At 58.9% G+C, this 21317-nt stretch overlaps 1 protein-coding gene across 1 annotated transcript in view; it reads right to left on the bottom strand.

Moving 5' to 3' along the window:
* CDH4 (cadherin 4) overlaps positions 1-21317 on the bottom strand; it is a 514294-nt gene that overhangs the window by 66020 nt on the left and 426957 nt on the right. Inside the window, exon 5 of the mRNA XM_039237054.1 lies at positions 514-669. Coding sequence (XP_039092985.1) covers positions 514-669 — 156 coding nt within the window. The remainder of the gene's footprint in view (positions 1-513; positions 670-21317) is intronic.

Here is a 21317-nt window from a genome sequence, read left to right on the forward strand (position 1 = left end):
AGCCACCAAGTCAGATGGATGGATGGATGAATGGATGGATGGATGGATGGAGAGGAGCGAACAGCACCCGGAAGCCAAGCCCTGCAGCATTTATCAGTGCGTCTGCTCCCCTCTGTGTGCACAGCTCTGACGTGGAGCCTGGACACCACTCACTCGGGAGCTGCTCTTTGCTCTCAGAGAAGCAGGTGCATTACTCTGGGGTCGCAGAGGATGGAGCTGCTCACAGAGGGCCGCTTCAGGAAGAGGCCACACTGCCCAGCCGCCACGTGTCTCCTCCCCCCATCAGAACTAACATCAGAGCTTCTAGACCAGGCGTCCTTCCAAGGTGGCCCCACGCCTTCCTGGCTTCCCCTGGGAATGTGGTGGAGGTGCCCTTCCCGAGCCCATGGAATGAGAGACCCCAGGGTGGTGCCCAGCGCCGTGGGGTCTACACAGCCCTGTGGGCAATCCCAGCGCAGGCTCAGGCTGACGTTCTCCTTCCCAAGTGAGGAACCCACGGCCCGAGGTACTCACGTGGTAGGAGGCTCGCTCCTCCCGGTCCATGGGCCGAGTGACATACATGCGTCCAGACATGGAGTCGATGCTGAAGACCTCCATGGGGGGCTGGTCGGCGCCCACGCCCGTGATGCTGTACCGGATGGGGATGTCGTTGTCTTTGTCGGACCGGATCTGGAAGCAGGAGAGGAGAGTCAGCCACAGCGGGGGCAGGGGCCACGCTCCATAAACGTACACTCACCCCACCCCTAATTGCCTGGCCCTCAGCCATCCGGGGTGCATCGGGTATCCACTCTGGGAACCGCCAGGGCCGTCAGCGGTCAGGGGGTTATGTAGCGCCACCACACGTCCAGCGGCCCAGCAGGCAACAGGGAAGGCAAGGCCGTGTTCCAGGTGAAAGTGTCCGCAGGGATCGTGGACACGCGGTAGAGACCTCCATCACCGCCGAGAGACGGGAAATGGTGGTGCCAAATGGCCCCGATGCACTTGCCATTGCACTTGCTCCTAACGCTCGCCATCAAACAAGAGAAAGACAGGACAAGGGAGCAGCCGCTACAGGGTCCAGAGGGGAGAAAGGCTGGGACCCAGCACATACGCCCCCTAAGTTTTCATCTGTGTCCCAGTGTCTTGCTCCTTTGACGGGGGCACCAGGCGCCAGAGCCCAGTCCCTGAGGGTGGGAGGCCGCGCTCGCGGCGAGGGTGGGTCGGGGCAGAGAGGACCGTGACCAGCACGCAGACACAGATTTCACACTGAAGACTGTTGTCACAATGGCTACAGGCTACACATGAACGTAACAGCGTTTTCACAGAGAAGCTGTCTGACCGTGTGGACGGAGACAAGCACACAGGGGTGGGTGACCAGGTACTTGGGTGACAGTATTAGTCTCTGGGAGACAAAATGGACAAGAGTGGAATGAAAAGTGAGGTGTAGAGTACGGCAGCCGATGGGGAGCTCACTTCTCGGGGGAGCACTTCGTAATGCAAATAATTGTCGAATCGCCCAAATTCAGTGTATGTAGTACACCGGAAATCAATACGATATTGTATGTGAACTATACTTCAATAAAAAAAAATCTAAAAAATATAAATAGGGTGTGCCTCTTTGATTTAGAGGAAGGAGAAGCTCTTGTAATGGTAGGGGGCACCTGATGGGAATGGGGGTGCCCTCTGGAAGGTAACTGGCTTCTCTGAGCCATGGGGAAATGAGCCACAGAGACTGAGAAGGTATAATTGATAAGGTCAAATTAACAGAATAGAATTCAACTTTGAATACAGTTGACTCTTGACCAGGGGCTTGAACTGTGCTGGTCCATTTACACAGGATTCTTTGGGATAAATACAGTACAGGACCGTAGAAGTATTTTCTATTTACGGTTTCCTTAATAACATGGCTTTTCTCTGGCTTACTCATCGTAAGCATATGGCACATAATACATTCAACACGCAAAATTTGTGTTAGTCGACTGTTTATGCTGTTGGTTAGGCTGCTGGTCGATGGGAGGCTATGGGCAGTTCAGATTTTGGAGGTCAGAAGTTGCACGAGGACCCCTGGCTGTGCCAGGGGTGGGTGCCCCAATAACCCTGCATTGTGCAAGGGCCCCCGGTACAGCTTTACAAAATCTGGCTTCTTTTCTGTAAATCAAAGCTCGGGGGTTATAACAACATTTTATAACAAAATGGACACAACGGAAACCTCTGCTTCTACAGAGCAGAGTCGGCCGGACGTTTTATTACAAGACTGCAAGTGAAATTTACTGCACAGGATGACGACCCCGGAGCTCAGGGACACAGAGGACAGGCAGGGGGCGGCCCGGGGTGGGGAGGGATGATGAGTGAGGGCGTCCGGGGCGCACACTTCCTGCTCCCCAATAAGGAAGTCACGGGTGAGGCGGTGAGGTCCTCTCCCACCTACGTGCCAGCTCAGCGCATGTCTAAGTCCTCATGACAAGAGTCTTTTTTGCACCAGGTAAGGACAGATGGTAAGTAGGTCTCTTGGGTGATCATGTGGGAATGTATCCCCACCTCCACATACCCGTCTCCTCCACCCCTGTACTCTCCCCCCACCCCCATGACACTCCAAGTCCCTCCCCCACCCCTCCCCTTGCCACGTACACCTTTCTGGCCACAGACCCCACCCCCACCCCTCCCCCACTCTACGAGGACTGTCTTTGCTTCCACCTCTCACCTCCTGGCTCTGCCCTGAGCAGCACACACCCAGCAGGGCTTCCGGCCACGGAAAGGATGGCCAGGGCCGGGGCCCCATGTCACCCTGTGCCGTCCTTTGGGCCGTGGAGGTGTCGGAGCTCTGCTGTGCTCATCGTGGCCACAGCCACCCCTGCCCCCTCCAGGGACGACACGCTGGGTCCCGGGCCCGCCGCCTGCTGCCACTCGTAGCGCTGGGCTCCCCAGGACACGTGTCCACCCTGTCTTTGTCATGCCCACCAAGTAACGTCCTTCAGACAGAAGAGCCGCGTGCGAGCAGCCCGGCACCGCAGCCGCGTCGGGGAGACGGGCTCTGCGCGGAGGACAGAGGAGGAAGGGCGGGGGCAGGGCGTTCTTCCTGGCCACCTGGCTCCGTCCCCAGGGCTCCCTTCACAGGACAGCGGCCCTGGCCCTTCGTGGCCGAGAGCCACCTCTTCTCCCCTGAGGGACTTTGTGCCAAGGAGTGGTCGCCAGGGAAATGGGGTGGCGGCGGCAAGTCTGGGTCCCGGGGAGGAAGACCCCTGTGGCCACATGCACCTGAGCTGTTCGCCGCGTGTGGGGAACCCGTCAGGCCAGATCAGCCCCCACTGGGGAACTGTGTGATTAATGTAGAAAACCCAAGCAAGTTGTGCCTTCTGGGAGCCGCCAGGAAAGTTCTAGAAAGTTGGTGAGTTAGGCACTTGAGCACACAGCAGGCCCCAAAGAAGTGGCCAAAGGATCGAGGGGTCGTTGGGCCTGAGCCAGGAGGTCCTCCCGAGGGGTGCTCCAGTGGCGGCCGGCGAGCATAGCGGACCGCCTGGCATGCTTCCGCCGCGTTCTCCGGGCCAGACTGCACATCCTTCATGGGGAGATTTAATTATAAAACCACTGAAAAGAACCCACCACATATTTAAAGAGGTTTTGTTTTTTGCAAAAAAATCTCATTACAGTCTGACCACTGGGTGCCTTTGCTTAATTCCCCAGCTGCCGCTAGGGCGTGCGGGCCCGGGGCTCTGTGCCGGCTTGGGGACGCTCCACACAGTTTACCACATTAAGAAGAAATACTGTACAAATGAATTCACCAGATCAGAGGAGAGCAGTTTCCCCTTGATTTGTGTCTGGAAAATGAGAAAAACATCACGGCAGCACACGATCGGGCCATGAATAAAGAACACAGGCAGGCGCCTCCATCACCTCCTCACTTTTACGGCGCCACGGAGAATTATGCTCTTTTGCATTTGTTATTAAAGGACAGAACAGATGGTAAAAGGTTAGTTTAAAGTGACGTCTACATTAAAATAACTTATGGTGCCGGGCGATTGTGTTCACCCAGGGACTCGTGCTTGGAGGGCCGGCTCACGTCCTTAGGAAAGGCCGGATGAAATGAAGGATTCTGGCAGAATCTTCCCCAAGGAGGAGGTATTTGCCTAATCTCAAATGAACTTGAAACTGGAGAAAAGTCACCATGTGTGGTTTTGAATCGCAAACACCTTGGAGGTTTATTCTCAAAGCATCGAATGGGAGAGAATCACATCCAGATCGCGGCAGAGAGCCTCGCCCCAGGAGAGGAAGACACCCCACCAGCGAGGGGGGACCCTCAGCTTCAGGCTGGTCTGCTGCCCCCACCCATGGCCCAAGTCATTTCTTTTTAAAAAAATTTTTTTTTAATGTTTTATTTATTTCTAGGAGAGAGAGAGAGAGACAGCGTGAGCTGGGGAGGGTCAGAGAGAGAGGGAGTCACAGACTGAAACAGGCTCCAGGCTCTGAGCTGTCAGCACAGAGCCCGACGTGGGGCTCGAACCCACGAACTGTGAGATCATGACCTGAGTGAAAGTCGGACGCTTAACCGACTAAGTCACCCGGACGCCCCTGGCCCGAGTCATTTCAACAACACCTTCACGTGCTGTGGGCTGGGCCCTGCGCTGGGCCGACACTGCCCTCACGTGGTTTGCGTGCCCACGGAATCAGAGACACCTGAAAAAGTGACACTCTCTTAGTCCACGTTAAAAAGTGTGGCAAAGATTGGCCTGGGAGGAACAGGGTCCGTGAGAGGCCCCAGGGGAAGAACTCAGGGGCAAGGTTTGAACCGAGTGTCTGGTCTTGTCCACTGCCTGTACAGTTACTGCACATGCACCGCACACGCACGCATGCTTGGCCTGGAAGGTGCAGGTTCCCGGGCCTCAGGGTCTCCTTGGCCGCTGTGAGGTCTCCCCAGGACTTCCTGCCCTAACGTTTCCAAGCTGCTCGCAAGTCCCGAGGATCACGTTCTTTGCGAGGAGGTAATTCTTCTCTGAAGTCTCCCAGCTCTTCCTCCTCGCTGGGCATTAAGCCTGGAGGCTCTCCTGGCAAACAGATTGCACACCCTCGTTTTCGTCACCCGCTGGGGCTGCTGAGGTGCGGCGGCCCCCACTCCTCCAGCACCCCCGAAGCGCCGAATCGCGGGGGCAGCCGCTCGGGCACCCCGCCCGCCTGGGACCGTCAGGACGCAGGAGGCGGTGGACATTTGGCGTGGCTGCAGCTGGCCGGGAGAGCTGACTCTGAGCAGAGCCCGGGGGTAAGAGAGGAGTTTCACTGGACACATTCGTAGCTGCCCCGTGGCCGCAGCGGGGGCCCAGCTCCGACTGCCAGGGCTTCCTGGTCTGCACAGGGTCACCTCAGGCCTTCTGCCTCTGCTGTCGTCTCCGTGAACGCCCGCCTGCCTTCCTGCCCTCTCCCTCCGTGTGAGCGCTAAGGCTCCGCTCCCTGTTCTGGGCCCGGGGAGCGCAAGCCCCACAGGCTGTGATGGGAGGGCGGCGTGTGCGGGCCTGCTGCACCTCTGATGACACAGGAGCTGCGGACACCCCACCTGGGGGGGCGCGGCAGGCAGACGGCCAGGGTCATGTCCACGCCCCGCAGGGGAGCCCAAGGCCGTGGCCGGTGGGCCCCAAGAAGGGCTTCCTATAGGGAACGCGCCTTCTCTGAGCCCCGTGGGCATGGAGAGAAGTGTGGGGAGCGGCCTGAGATGGGAAAGAGCAGGTACCCCCGGAACCCCACGGCTGCCGGCTGCCATGTGAGCAAGGAAGGAAGTGAACAGAGAAATGCGAAGGGGGAGGGGGGTCGGGGAGAGGAGCGAGGCCTGGCCACCCCTCACCTCCCCTGGACTGGATCCTAGAGCAGGAGAGGAGGGGAGAGGAGGGGCTCCTGGGAAGTTCTGCTCCCACCTGTCCTGCCCTTTCAGAAACCCCCGAGGGCCTGGGGGGCTGCGTGAGGGAGTCAGAGTAGGGCTGTGGCCTCTGGCAGGAGAGGAAGGGCCCAGGAGGCTGGTGGGCTCCCTCCTTGCACACAGGTCTGGGTGCGGCTCCCTCGGCACCAGCGTGGCCGGATGGGGGTGGGGCAAAGGGAAGGCCCGTCCTTACCCTGCCTTTCCCAGTGTCAGGCTTCGGCCTCTGTCCAAAGTGGGGTTTCCTCCTCCGTGTCCCCCTGCCTCAGAAGCCTCCACCGTTAGCTCTGAAGGAATCCCCACCAGAACTCCTTAAGGGACCCCTAAGAGGAGCCCCCGAATGTCCAGCCCCACGCGACCACCGTGTCCAGTCCGTCTGCGCACACGGGTGCGGGGGACCAGAGGGGAGTCACCTGCCTTCCCACTCAGGGAGGCCGAGGCCACGGGCCCTGTGCCGTCACTCCGGGGACAGCCCGGGGGGTCTCTGTGCCCCCGGCGCAGGGTCCTGGTCGCCACTGTCACTCGGTGTGCAGGGACGGCGGAAGCGCCATGTTTTAAGAAGTCACCACGACTCTGAGGTCTGGGACCAGAGCTTCGGTTCAGCTGCTTTTGAGAGCAGTTGTGACCCGGTGGCCAGCGTCCGCGTGCGTCCCTTCCCGCTTGCTGCCCTCTTCACCTGAGAGCCCTTCGCCGCGGCGCTGGTGAGCGCAGCTTCGGCGATGATCCAGCTGCTCTCATCGAATTAACGGGCTCAACTTGGGGCGGCGGCGAGCGAGGGCCCTTCCTTCCCCCCACTCTCCCTGCGTCTCCCGCTCACCGCGAGGGGCTTGAAGATGTTTGCCTGTCTTGCATTTTATCAAGTATTTTCCATGTGTGATAAAATCCAGCCCTCAATTATTTTCAATTAGGTTCTTGTAATGAACAGAAAGGCCCGGAATGTGACAGGAGAAGGCATGTGTTTGTCACGTCGACACCGTTACACATTACCATTCACAATTACTCTGAGTTTTATAAATCATGAAAAAATCCTCAAAGTCATATGAATACTAATGAAAGCCATGAATATGTTCTTACAAAATTTGCCTGGTGGGGAAGAGTGAATTAGATGCTTCTCAGAAATGGCCTTCAGGCTGCACCAAATTAACAGAGACAGGTGGCTACTTAATTTGTGGCTCGGGATTAGAGGAGCCACACGGCTGGTGGGGGGGGTGGCGCGGTGCCCATTTGGGTAACGCGGGCCTGCTTTCCTCTGGGGGATCATGGTTCCCCATCGTGAGTGGTCTTGGGGAGAGAGTCCACACGCCCCGCACCCCCCACACCCCCACCAGCCACCAGGCAGGCCCACCGGCCAAGCCGGGCCAATCAGGTTCTCTTTCCCAAACGTGGATCTTGAATCAAGAACGAGTCAGGGGGGAAACCCGGCCGGGGCCCCTCTGTGGAGCCATCTCCTTGAAACGACCCGGAGCCTGGGGGCGCCCGGCTGGCCTGCCCTCCCCTTCCTGTCCGCAGCCGCCCAGGACCCTCCTGGACGTGGCCTTTCCGCCTTCAGCACCTGGACAGCTCCCACCGCGTCGGGTCCCGGGTCCCGGGTCCGCCCGACCCCGTGCCGTCTGCAGAGCCCTCAGCACCGCACTGGGCCGGGTCATGCCAGGCCCCAGAGAGGCCCCACCCCGACCTCTCGGTCCCGGTGTCCGAGTGGGATTCCCTACCTAGACAAAGGTGCTTATGGGGGTGATTGCTTGGGAAAAGGAGAAGGGGCAAGAGAGAAAAGAGGTGCGGTGCTGGCCGGGTGGCTTCAGCCTCGTCCCACGGGGCCGGGGGCGGCCTGGGGTGTGACCTGCGGCAGAGGAAGTCCCGCCTTGGGGCCAGGAGGCTCGTTTTCGTGGGCCAGCCCAGGGGGGTTCCTCCCAGGCACCTGCCCGTGAGGCATGGTCAGCCCTGGGTCAGGGTGTCCAACTGTGAGCCATTAGCGGGACCCAGAGCAGGAGGGGATGGGGCGCTGGGCCCTGGGGGCGGCACCTGTTAGTTGTCCCCACGGCCCTGTCACTGCCAGCTTTTTCTTGTTTGTTTTTGTGCTGCCTGCCTTCTTTCGGTCCCCACTAGACTGTATGCTCAGGAGAGGGGGTTGTACAGCCACCCACACAGCACGCGGCCCCGAGTGGGGCTCCCTGGGCAGGAGGTGCTGGGGCAGCGCCTGCTGGAGGAACCAGGGACGCTGGGCGGAGCCGTCGGGGACGGAGCTCGGCTTCTGTCATCTGCACAGAAGCCAGAGCGGACGACCTTTCCCTTCCCGGGACTCAAGCTGGGAGAACCCTTGTCTGCCAGGGAGCCCAAGGCACAGAGCTGAGTCCCCGGGGGGTGAGGGGGACAGGTCTTCTAGGGGCTTCCTGCCTCCGTCTGATCAAGTCAGGGATCAATGGATGGACGACATGACGCGAGAGCTTGTGGGCTGAGTGTTCCCTCAGATTTGTCACCCACGTCTTGCTGGCTGTCACCCAGGTCCTTCGGATGAAGAGCCGGAGGTCTGGCAGGAGCTCTGCCTCGTCCACACTTAACGTGCGTTCCCTGCCTGTGTCTGGTGGGTCCTGCCCACGCAGTCTCGGTTTTAACACCACAGGTCACGTCTGCCGTTGTGTGCCGGCCCCGGCTAGGGATGAGGGATGACGCCAGACAGGATCCAGTCCTTGGGGACATGGAGCAGGGCGGGGAGACAGAGGCCGTGGTGCCCAGAGCACAGCTCGGGCTGGGGAGAGGTCCCGGGAGGGAGCCCCGAGGGGCACGACCCAGCCCTGGGGTGGAGGCCAGCCCCCAGACCCCGAGGGACAGGAATGTGGGGGTGTGGGGTGAGCAGTGGGAGGGCCGTACGTGGCCCAGCGGCTGGCTCAGGGAGGGGCGCGTCACCTGAGCTGGGCCACCGGGAGCGCTTCCTTTCGGGATGGAAGTCTCCTCCTCGTTCCTTGGGAGGGGCTCCCAGGACCCAGGAGAGGGGCCCGCACCTCCTCTCCCGCCCCCACCTTGGTCAGGCCACCTGCCCTCCTGTTCCCTTGTCCTCACCTGGAAATGCATCGAGCACCAACCCTCAGGGCTGCTGTCAAGAGCACGGGACAGACCGCAGCGGATGGTCTGCAGCTTGTCCGACTGAGGGCCGAGTCCTTGGTTTAGTCAGTACCAAGGGCTGAGACCTGTTTAGTCAGTACCGAGTACCGTGTTTAGTGAGTGATGAGGATTAAGTATTGTGCTTCCTCATTACTGAGGGCTGAGTGCTATGATTACTTAGTACCTTGTATGGTGCTTGGTCAGTACCCAGGACACAATAATGTGCTTTGTCAGTACCAAGGGTAGGGTATTGCGCTTATCCAGTACTAAGCACTGTGTTTGGTTAGTACTAAGGAGTGACTATGCTTAGTCAGTAATGAGTACTGGGCTTCATAAGCAATGAGGGATAAGCACTGTGCTTTTTCAGTACTGAGTACGGTGCTTTGTCAGTCTAAAGTAGTATGTTTAGTCAGTACTGAGTACAGTCAGTACTGAGTACTGTTTGTCCAGTACTGGGGACGAATACTGAGCTTTGTTAGTAAATGACAGCTGAGTACTGTGCTTTGTAAATCGAGGACTGAGTACTGACTTAGTGAGGGCCAAGTACTGAGCCCCTCTGAGTTTAAGCACTGCCAATAACGGGGACTGAAAGCTTTGCTTTGTCATATCTGGGCTGAGTATTAGGCTCTGCCAGTACTGAGGCCTGGGTGCTTTGCTTTAACATCTCCAGAGAGCCCAGCATTCCAGGAGACACACAACAAGTGCTCTGCAAACCAGAGGTGGATGACTGGACAAACCACGGGACAGGAGGACACAGAAATATCAGGTGAAGCTGAGGCTGGGGGCCATAGTGCAGGGGGTTCAATCTGCTCACTCGCTACCACAGTGCGTTTGCACCTTGTCCTTTGTCAAGTGTCAGAAATCACACTAACTGGCTCAAGCCAAGAGGCAATGTACTGGCTCTTATGTAGGAATGGGGTGGGTTTCAGGCACAGCTGGATCATGGCTCAGGTGATGCTCTCAGCACGTACTCAGACTCACAGGCTCCCTCCATCTGTGGTGCGTCCCACTTCCATGGCTACACGCCACATCTGCCTAGCAACCCAGCAGCCCTGGGGACAACCGACAGTAACCGTAGCGCGGTAGTAACCACGGCCACTGCATCCGTGGCACGGACGCAGGGGCGGGCAGACGTAATCACAGCAACGATCGCTGACGCTTCTTCTGTAACTAGACTGGTGCCGGGTGTCGCCCAAGGAGCCACACCTGCAGAGACGCCTTTACTCACACTAACACTCTAGAAGCAATGCCAGACAGAGAAACCGAGGCACAGAGCATGCAGTCACTTTGCCAAGGCCAGCTGGTCCAAGCCCAGGCATCCTCCCCCGAGCAGGTGCCCCCTGCGCGGTCTGGTCCCAGGGGAGACGCCTTTCCCAACGGCTCCACCAGCCGCCATCCCACCCAGGACCCGGCAGCTGCAGCTGGAGATCGGGACAGGCCGATGTGCCAGGCTCGGGGGTGGCAGCAGAGACCAGCCACTCCGTCCGAGCCTCCGAGAGTGGGTGAGGAGGTCTCCCCATGAGGTCAAGCTGGGAGGGCAGAGGGGTGCCGGGTGCATGCTGGCAACGGCTGCCCAGGCCGGGCCTGTCTGTTGGGGGCTGCATCTCCATGACCATCCGGAAGCCACCGACCCCCCAGCCTTCGTGGGATCCTGATGGCAAAAGCGTGGGGGGCCTGAGGGTTCGGAATGGGTGGCACCACGTGGCCTCGACACCCTGTCCTGTTACTGGTGGAGTCGCACGTGGCACAGCGAAGGGATGGTTCTCCGTAGTTCTTGCTTTACTCTAGGAGCCCGGAGAGGGGCCGTGCTGGGAGCAGGGATGGGTGCCAGGTGGGCGGTGGTCCTGAGGAAGGGGCGGGTAGAGGTGCAGAATGGGCCGGGGTCCCGAGGAGGGCGGGGAGGCGGGGGATGGGGGTGGGCCCGGGTCCCGAGGAGGGAGGGGAGGGGGGTTTGGGGTGGGCCCGGGTCCCGAGGCAAGGAGCGCGCAGCTGTGTGGGTGCCCCAGTGTGAGGAAGGGTGACACGTGAGGTCATTCAGGCACAGGATGGCGGGACGGGAAGCAAGTGAGAAGCTGGTGTTAAAAGCTGCCGTGCTGGGAAGCCCGCGGTGCCCGGCCGCACAGCCTCCTCAGATCCAGGGATTTGAGCAGAGGGGCTGGAATCAGGCACCTGGGACTCTGCCCCAGGCTCTTCCCGTCCCCTGAGAGCTGCCGTCCTCTGGCGCCTCCACTGCTCGGAAGGAATCCATCAGCACGGTGCCTCCCTTCGGCTGAAACCCCACTGTCTTCCTACGCTCAGTCACAGGACGGGAAGCCTCCTTGGGGGCGCTGGGGCGGGGTGCCAGGCCACGGGAGAGAAGGCCACAGGCAGGCTGCTCAGTGAGGCGAGGCCCCGGCAGGGACGGGAGGGGATGGCCACAAGGAGGTCCCCAGAAGAGCTGACAGCTGTGTCTGCGAAGTTTGAGACTCGGCCCCTTCCCAGGGCTCCCCCCTCCCTGCCCTTCGAAGCCTTCAGGTCTCCCATCAAACCATCTCCACAGGCAGCCCTCCCGGACTGCCCTGCCTCCGAGCGGCTCTATTCAGTCGCCTCTGTTAAAGTCCTCTCTGGACGCCCACTTGCAAGCCGGAGTGTGTGCAGGCCGGTCTCCCCCGCGGGGGCCTGACGCTGCGCGGGCCCAGCACCCTGGAGAGCGCGCTGGGGGTGGGCGAGCAGCGCTGCAGAGACCCTCTTCCTCCCTCCTCTGGGCCCCAGAGGAGCAGGTGCCTGTCCCCAAGGTGACCCTCCGTCCGCATACGCTGGTGCACCTGGGGTGGCGGCGCTGCGCCGGCCCCGCCCTGAGCACCAGGCCTCCCAGACTCCTGCAAGAGCCCCTGGGGGAGGCTGCCCGCCCCCCGTCAGACGAGGACGCCGAGGGCCAGGGAGTGAGCCTGGGCTGCGGGTCCGGAGCTAACCCCTTCTCTGCTGGGTCTCCACCAACGCCTGGGGCCCTGGGGCGCAGGAGGAGCGGGAGGCACCAACACTGGGTCTCGGGGATCCTGCGAAGGCTTTGAACTACAGGCAGCGTTCCCAGGGCTGGCGTGTCCTTGGGGCCACACGCCATAAGCAGACGTGGGTTCTCCTACGTGTGCTCGGCAGGACCGACCGCGAGGAGCCGGAGGGCCCCGGGCAGGATGGCCGGAGCGGGTGACACAAACCGCCCCGTACCCAGAGGAGCACGTGCCACTGTCCTTCCTGCTGGACGGGCCCAGGAGCGTGGACGTCTCCATCCTAGAGCAAAAGAGCCGCGTGTCCAAACACATTCTCAGGAGCAAGTGGCCAACATGCTGCTGGCTCAGGAGTGGGGTCTCCCACGCCCTGGGGGACATTTGTCCCTCTCTGGCCCAGCTAACCCTGCCGTGAGGCCCTGACCCATATTCTGAGCCAGGGCCCGGGCCTTAGGCATCTTTGTACGCCATTCCCTGCAGCGTGTGCTCTAGACCTGCCGACTCCTGACAGCACAGAGGAGGGGCTCGGGGGGGGCACGGAGGAGGGGCTGGGGGGGCACGGAGGAGGGGCTGGGGGGGGCACGGAGGAGGGGTTCACAGAAGAGCCCTGTCTCTGCCTCCCCAGCTGGAGCCTGCAGAGAAGGTGGGTTCTGCCCCTGGTCTGACAGAACTGGGTTCAGGGAGAGGGTCGTGCTGAGCCCCTGAAGGGTGGAGCCATCAGCTCCCAAACCCTGAACGTGGCCAGCCTTGTGGCAGGAGCCAGGCGCCCCTCTTGTCCCACAGCACGTCTGCTGGTGGCTGTCGGCACTGAGAGCACTTCCGTGGGGCTCCTGGAGCCCAGCCCCTACCCTGGTGGTTTGTCCACAGAACACGCTTGGTGGGGAAGCACTCACTCAAAGGCCCCCCCAAAAGGACGCTCACGGATCACCTGGAAGCCAGGCTAGTGTCTCCTCAAACGTGAGAGTCACCGTGGGACCCGGCAGCGGCACTGGGCACGCACCCCCGGGGCCTGAAAACAGGTCGTCCAAGGGCGCTTGGACACGGCTGCTCACGGAGGCACCGTGCCCGGATGCTGACCCAAGAGTGACAAGGTGTGGCCCCCATGCGGGGATATTATTCGCCCGTCGCAAGGGACAGACACGATTCCTGCTGTAACGTGATGAACCGCACGGCCGTGATGCTCAGGAAGGAAGCCGGCACGGGAGCCTGCGTGCTGTGTTCTCTCCACTCCCATGAACGTCCCGAAGACGCAAGTCCACCGAGACACAAAGTGGCTTCATGGTTACCAGGGACTGGGGGAGGAGGGCGGGGACCAGTGCTCGAAGGGTGATGGAATGTCCTCGAACTAGGTACACTGATGGCTGCATGACATTGTGAATGGGGTACATTTTACGTGGTCTGTATTTTACCACAATAAGAAAAAGGGGGTGTAGGCCAGGGAGACCATTAATGATTCAGAAGGTTCTAGCACAGCTCACTGATTATGTGCAAGTCCCCAAACTTCGGGACACAGGTGGGCAGGATGGGGGAGGCAGCCTGAGGTCCTCGCACAGCCCGGCCTTCGGGGAAACGTCCCGTTCGCGTGCTGAGGGCCAGGGAGGCAGCTGGCCCCGTGTCACCTGCTGCCCCGCTGGCTGTGAGGACCTGGGGATGATGGTGACAAGGTCCCAGATTCTGGCTCAGCGTCTCTAGATTTAAGGCAAAGAACAGAAGCTGTGCCTTGTCCCTCCAGGGACCAGGCGGTAAAAACCACAGACAGTCCCTGGGCGCTTGCAGGACCTCTCGTTTGGACCAGGACCCACCGCCCAGGCACTGGATCATCCTCCATCTCGGGCGTGGGGGTGGGGGGCTGTTCTGGGCACGCAGGGTGCTGAGCAGCGTCCCTAGCTTCTGGCCACTAGATGTCGGTACCCGCCCCTCCCCCCCCCGAGGGGTGACAAGTAAATGTGTCGCCAGATAAGGCTCCGCGTGACAGATTCACTCGCCCCTGGTTGAGAACTCCTGACTTAGCTCATTTTGCAAGAGCTGTCCCGCCCCTGGCGCTGCCTGGAGGGCGAGGAGGAAGGGCCCTTTCTCATCTTCCTCGGGGACCCTGAGAAGCAGGGGGCGGGGGGCGAGGGCCGGAGCTACCCCAAAGCCACCTCCGAAGCCAGTGGTCCCCGTGGCCAGGAGCTGCGGAACTGTCTTTCTTGGTCCCTCCAAAGACAAAGGAAACGCGCAGTGGGGTCCACACATGCGGGACTCCCGGGAAGCCAGAGGCCCTGGCAGGGGTCCCGGCCCGGCCTCCACTGTTCTGAGCGGTTCCCCTTCCCTTCTGCCCCAGCCCGCAGGTCCGCGCGTCCACAGCCCATCTTCCTGCGAACAGCTCGTTCGGAACTAAACACACCCTCTCACACTTCTTCCTACTTGGTCCATGCTCTTTGTTTCAGGGGAGGCAATTTTGCAGTTCAGGGAGGATTTAATTTGCTCACATCAAGAAGACGCACATGTCTGGCTGATGCCAGGCTCCAAGCCTTCCTGGGGGGTGGGGGGGGGCCCTGGCACTTGAAGCTTTGCTCTGGGCGGAGCTGCCAGGGCCCCCGGCTTAGCGCCTGCCCTGAGGGCCTCCTATCTGCAGAACCTTCCGCGGGCCCCTTCCCCGGGGGCTGCTGGGGCTCCCGCTGCTGACCTCAGCCCTGGCCAGGCCCAGGCTGTCCACTGGGGGGCCCAGAGTGACGGCCCACTGCCCCCAACAGCCTGTTATCTGTGCATCATGGGCAGGGCTGCCAGTAATGGCCTGAATGACCCCCGAGGAGTGGTTACGTCCCATTGTGTCCAGGCCACTTGCCAGGTCACAGATGCGTGGACGAGCGAGGGGCACTCTGTTTACTAAACCTGCTGGGTTGCGACAAGAGACGCATCTGCCAGTGTTCCGCTGGGTTCTGAGTTTGGGGAGCCTGTGGGGGGCCGCGTGGCCATTCCCGGGACTTGGGGCAGGAGGCGCTGTGGCTGCAGAGGCTGAGTGTCTCCTCCAGGGCCACAGCCGGGGGCAGCCGGGGGGACCGAGGCCACAGCTGCCCGGGACGCCCTCCACCCGCCCTCGTCCCCAAGCAGATTCAAGAAAACCCAACTTTGTGAATGGCGACGTATCCGCTGGGCCCACCGTGAGCTCTGTGTGCTGTGTAAGGAGCGCCACGTACCGCGTGGGAGGCTTCTCTGCTCGGGGCGACACGGGGCCGAGACCAGGGTGTGAGCCCGGCTGAGCCCTTGTCTGCATGTTCCGGGACAGGCGGCTTCCAGCACTTTCTTTTGTTGGTGGGACTCAGTTTCCTGCGGCCGTAGGGAGGAGGCTCCCGTCCCTGACTGACTGTCCATGAGGGACAACTGTCAGCTCCCGGGGTCACCTGCACACCCCCCACTCGGCCCTCTCCATCTGCAAGCCGGCGCCACACATCCAGCCCCTCCTGCCCCGAGGCTCCCTGTCCTGCTGAGTAGGCGCCCACCTACACGCTCCCGGGTCCTAAAGCCGCACAGCTAACACGACCAGGACAGGGAGGCCACCGTGGTCACCTTAGACGTCTGTCTATACTGCCCTTCGCACATGTGCGATGGGCTGCAGGGTGACGCACACTGATGTGGGGGGGGGGGTAAATAACAGGTTCTGAGGCCCCGGCCCGAGGGCTACTTCAGCCCCAGAGCAGGCGACCCAGGGGACGGCCATTCCAGGGCTCCACGTAGGGGTTCAGCCCTCGCTGGGGAAAGATGGGAAAGGAGGCTGAGGCTTTATGTTGTAGAAAAACTAGGCCCAGCTCTTGTCACCTCGACAAGGGAGCCCAGTGACGAAACCGGTCAGGGACCAGAAAGGAAGGACAGATGTGCCCCTGGGGCATGGGGTCCGCACCCCCAGCGTCACCCGAGGGAAGGACGCTGCTGAGGTCCGCCACCCCGGCGGGGCCTGGAGCCGAGGGCGAGGTCCGGGGAGAGGGCAGGGCCATGGGCCGGTGCCCGGGACAGATGGCCCGGGGGGCGGAGCTCAGGGCCTCGGGGCGCTCGTTTGGCAGACGAGTAAACAGACAGCCCTTCTCTGTTCTCTTGATTCTCTTATTTGAAGGATATAAGAAAGCAGAAAAGGAACACGGATCGGCCATGTCACCTGTACAGGTGTCCACGGACAGGGTGACTTCAAACAACGGCGATTTATCTTCTCACAAATATGGAGGCCTGAAGGCCCCAGCAGCCCCGCGGGGCTCGGGCGAGGCGCCGGCGGCTCGTGGGGGCCTCTTGTGCTGCTTGTGGCCACGAGGCCACAGGCACGTCACCTTCCCTCCTGCTCGCCTCCCTCTGCTGAGGCCGCAGCTGGGTTTGGGGCCCGCCCGGTGATGCTCTCCTACACCCACATGGTCCCCTGTCGCCATGAGGGTGACCCTTCTGGGTCCAGGGAGGTCATTTGGGGTACTAGTCCTCAGCCCATCATTTACAAACAGGAAGCCAAACTTTCCCTTTTGTAGCACAAAATATATCTCCATTGTGGAAAAAAATCGTTAACGGCAAGCCTCCCTTTCCCTGCTTGTCTTAAGTTGAAAGAGCCACACCCATATTCACGGGGCACCTCAAAGCCGTGTGAACGGGACCAAGGCGGATGCGAAGAGTTGCTCTGACTCCCTTTTTCCCCCTTAGCCCCTCGCCCAGAGCCGGGCACGCGTACGGGTGTAAGTACAGGTACGGGACAGGATGGTGTACACGCAGGTACAGCTGGGGACAGGTGTACACGCAGGTACAGCTGTGGTAGGGGTGTGGACACCAGCACAGGGTCGGTGCGGAGCCTCTGTAACCATTTCACGTAGACGAGGTCACACTGCTTCTGTGCTGAGACCCTCTCCCCACACAGCTGTAGGTGTGGGCCTTATTTATGGCGTGACTGCACCATGATTTATTAGCCAGGCAGAGAGAACTTTAAAATACGTTCTCTTCTTTCATGTCTTTTAGAAGAGGTTTTACCAGGTGAGAAGCAGGGATTTGGGGGGCGGGTTGTTTCCTAGGAGAAGCCCTGATGGTGCGGAGGGGGGCTGCTGCGGCTTGGAGTCGGGGTCGGGGGGGACCTCAAAGTGCCGGTGAGGACTGTGACACGGGATTTCACGGCGGGTCCTCTCGGGTGCTTTCCCCTTAATCTGAGTTCATTTTAAGCTCAGAAGCAACACAGCGGCTGATTAGCAGAGGATTATTCTTATTAGCAATAATGGCCTTGACCCGAATTGGGAAGAGGAAAGTAAGTTCTAGAGAGTAACTGTCCTCTTTCTGGATGGCTTCCTGGGGTTTGCCAGGGCGTGGCCATGACATCCACCTCTCTGCCAGGACCCAGCCCGTGGCTGCGCTCCCAGTGGGCCGGCCACCACGTGCCCTGGCCTCCGTACTCAGGCCCGGGGGACCACGTGCCCCAGCCTCCACACTCGGCCCGGGGGGGACATGCCGGCCGTCCCCTGCTTCTGCAGGTGCAGGGCAGCGCCCCTCTCTGCCTCGGGCCAGCTCGGGCTCCAGGACTGGCCACGGCCATGGGAGCTTGCTTCTCTCTCCAGGACTCTTGGGCCTTGTTGGCCGTGAGCCTCGTGCTCGGGGTGGCCTGCTCACCCAGCACCTGCCGAAGCCACCCGTCCAGCCAACACCCTGCCGACCCCACCAAAGCCCCGGAAGTCTTGCTGCATAGGACATACTTCAGGAAAAGCATGTCATAAAAGGTCTATTAGAAATCAGCACCGTGCAGCCCCGAATCAAACATGTATGTACTTTTCCTTATTCACTTTTTCAATTTATCTGAGTCTCTCAAATAGCTGAGACTTGCTTGTACTGCTGCTTTGCATAAGCTATTTAAAGAATTTTAATCTTTGTGCTGGCAGTTGTGCATAAAACAAGAAGGTATATCAATTCCCTTTCCTCCAGACGAGTCAAAGAAGTCAAAGAAATGGTGCCTCGTTTAGCCTGTTTATTACTTAAACAGTGATGGTGCTGGTGGTGGTGGTGACGGTGAAAACAGTGGTGGCGGCGGTTATGATGGAGACAGTGATTGATGATGATGATGACAGTAAAGGTACGTGAGAGCCGAGTGGGCACAGAGCAAGTTGGGTAAGAGTCCTTTCTGGGTGCAGACCGCTTGGGGGTAAGTCCTGGGCCTACTATTTTCTCCCTTCTGATCTTGGGCAGGTTACTTAACTTCTCAGCCTCAGTTTCCCCACTGGGAAACTCTACTATAGAGATCCATATAGTACCCACCTCCAAAGTGTGGGTAAATTTTAAATGAGCTTAGTGTCTTGTCTGTACTAAGTGCTCAATAACATTCTTATGAGTGAGCCTGGTGCTGAGGCGAGTGTCAGAGGCTGGCTCTGTAACTTCTAATGTTAGTGTCATCATATAGAGAATCTGGGGGTGAGTCACGGGGTAGGGAATAAATGAGGCAGGAAAGGAAAAAGGATTCACCAGCTCTAGGATCGGCAGGTCAAGTGATAAAAATCAGCTGTCAGGCCATGAACTCAAACACTGTGACTGGAGCTACTAAGAAAATGGCCGTGGGGTTGAAGGAGAGGGTGGGGGTTGGGGAGACCCAGCCTTTAAACATCCTGCTTGAAGAAGCCCCGTGGTTCAATGCTGACACTCAGGAAACTTCACTCCATCTGTGACCTTAGGAGGGTTAGGCCCGTGTTTATGACGCACGGGGTCCCAGTGACGTCACACGGTGTAATGACTCCTTACAGAGCAAGTGGGGACAGGATGTGGATGAAAGACGCCTTCAAATGAAAGGGTTCTTTTCCCCTTCTAAAGCTCCCTACAATTGGATTAAACCTGACCCGATCTCTTGTTTGGGACTGGCTTACTGTTTCTTATCAAGACCTCTTTTCTTGCAAGTTTTCCTGCTGGTTAATTCCCAATAAATTAATGAGGTCAGTATTAGAAATACGAGCACGTGCGCAAGGCTCTCACAGCAGAGGCAGATAGCTCAGCGAAGGGAAGAAAAATGAATGCCTCCTTAGGTGGGATGATATTCCCCAGGGGTCTCTCTGTGTTAATTCCGCCCCGCCTCTCTACCATCATCAATTCACTTAATGCACACCGCGGGGGGCGGGGGGTTGGGGACACCATCTTTTCTGTATTTTTATCCATCTCCATAAGGTCCAATAGCCACTACGCATTTCAAGCCATACGAGTTATCCATGAATCTAGTTCCCCGCCAGCAAGTGGCATTCAGCTAGCTAGTGGTGGGGGTGCCTTTGGAGAGCCCGACTCGATGAGGCCACCCGAGGTCTGAAGAAGGCCGGTGTGGGATAGAGCTGCAGCCTCAGAGCCGTGGAGGACAGTGAGATTCTCTCCCTGGGGGAGATGCTGCTCTAGATATCTGGTGGGAAATTATAATGAAAAAAGAAAAGAAGCTGTTGTGTTTAACTGTGGCAAACACAATACATAGTGGTCCTTGGAGACTTGCTTTCCTCCAGCATTTCCTCCCTAACCCTAAAGACACTGTCTTTCACAATCTTCCCAATAAAACACACTTTTTACACCTAAGAAATCTGGCCCACTACATGGCTTTACTGCAAAGTATTTATTGATTGAGCCATGCTTTGGTGTAAAATTTATTTAGCAGAGAAAAGCATGCCTCATTTTTAAAGACCTTACATGAACTGGCAACATAAGTGTGTTGCATTCATTTGTTCTTTGGCGCCAAATAAGTCAGGGGCAACAAGGGGCTTAGCAATTCAAGTGAGTGCAAAACACACAAATTCATGGTGACGATACTATATCAACAATGATGAGCATGGGTTTGGGAAGCAAATAGTTCTGGCTTCAAACCCTCACCCTGCCACTTGTTAGCACACCATTGGATAACCCTGACCTATCTAACTCTTAGTCCCCTCCCTACTGCATAAAAATTGTCAAGAGGATGGAAACAAAGATGCTTATAACTTAGAGACTCATAGAAAGTGCTCAAGATAGGGTGATTACACCTTCCTCCTTGGTCACCATCATTATCAAGTTCACCACTATCATCACCATCACGACCACCATCGTCACCATCATCTTCATCAATGTCATCACCGCCATCGCCATCTTCATTAACGCCACCGCCACCGTCATTGCTTCATCCGTAGTGTCAGCACCAATATCACCATCAGATTCATCCCCGCCATCGTCACCCTCGCTGTCCCCATCATCATTAGCGCCACCACTGTCATCATGGTACAAGGGCCCCACTTGCCCAAAAGGAGGGAGAGCAAGAGACAATAAGTGTGTCACTGACCCACGCTGAAAACACTAATGAAATCCAGAAACAGACGCGTCCAAGTGCTCGTGGGGCAGCTCAGAGCCCCTGCATGTGCTCAGAGCTTCAGACTTTGCGCTTCTCAGGGATTCTGCACATGGTGTCTGATATCACAAGTGGTGGATGTGTAACCCTCCCGCGGGGAACTAGGATTTTCTTAAATATTTTTGTTTTTATTATTTATGTTTGATAGAGAGAGAGGCCGAGCACGAGCAGGGGAGGGGCAGAGAGAGAGGGAGACACAGAATCCGAAGCAGCTCCAGGCTCCGAGCCGTCAGCACAGAGCCCGACGCGGGATCATGACCTGAGCAAAGTAGGATGCTTAGCCGACTGAGGCCCCCCAGGTGCCCCATAGAATTTTCTTTCTTCGGTACCTTGGGACCAGCAACCGTGGGAGTGTCAGGTGGTCCAGAGGAGGAGCCCCAGGTGCTCAGGGTGGGGGGTGAGTTCAGCCGACTGGACTGGAGCCCGGCAGCTCTGTCACACTTCACTAGGGTCTCACACAAGTGGCAACGGCCCCACAGAGTGTCATCAGGAGGCCGTGGGGCCCGAGGCCATGATGCTGGCTTGCTAACACCTGCTGGGTGACCTGAGGGTTTGGACCAAACCACCTCTAAAACGCCTCTCCTGCCTCGAAAGCCTCTTTTTATGGTGACACAAAATGCAAATTTGCGGAAAAAAGAAATTGCTGCATCTCAGTGGCAAGTGCGTGTTTCTGAAGCAGAAAGTTTAAGACCTGCTTTATGTCTCCCGGTGTCCAAGTGACAGTGTTATCGGGAGTGACCTTCACTGGCTTTAACTCAGACGGCTGGGCCGTAAACCACCTGTGTCACGGAGAGACTCCTTTCACCCTCTGGGGCGGGTGGGGCGAGAAGGGGGAGGCAGAGGGACCGAAACCCTGCGGAGGGCGGCCGAGTGGCGTGTGGATGCTTGGTGCCCGGATTCTGCGCCAGGAGCCCACGTGGGCACCGCGGCTCTCTGTCTGGGGGCCTCCAAGCCCAGCCCCAGCCACCGCGGTGGGAGCCGTGGGGGGAGCTCGGGTCGCGGCTCGAGGGAGACACAGCCGTGGCCCCGAGTGGGA

This window comes from Hyaena hyaena, unplaced genomic scaffold (assembly GCF_003009895.1).
Source record: "Hyaena hyaena isolate Hyena2069 unplaced genomic scaffold, ASM300989v1 scaffold_118, whole genome shotgun sequence".
Classification (NCBI taxonomy): Eukaryota; Metazoa; Chordata; class Mammalia; order Carnivora; family Hyaenidae; genus Hyaena; species Hyaena hyaena.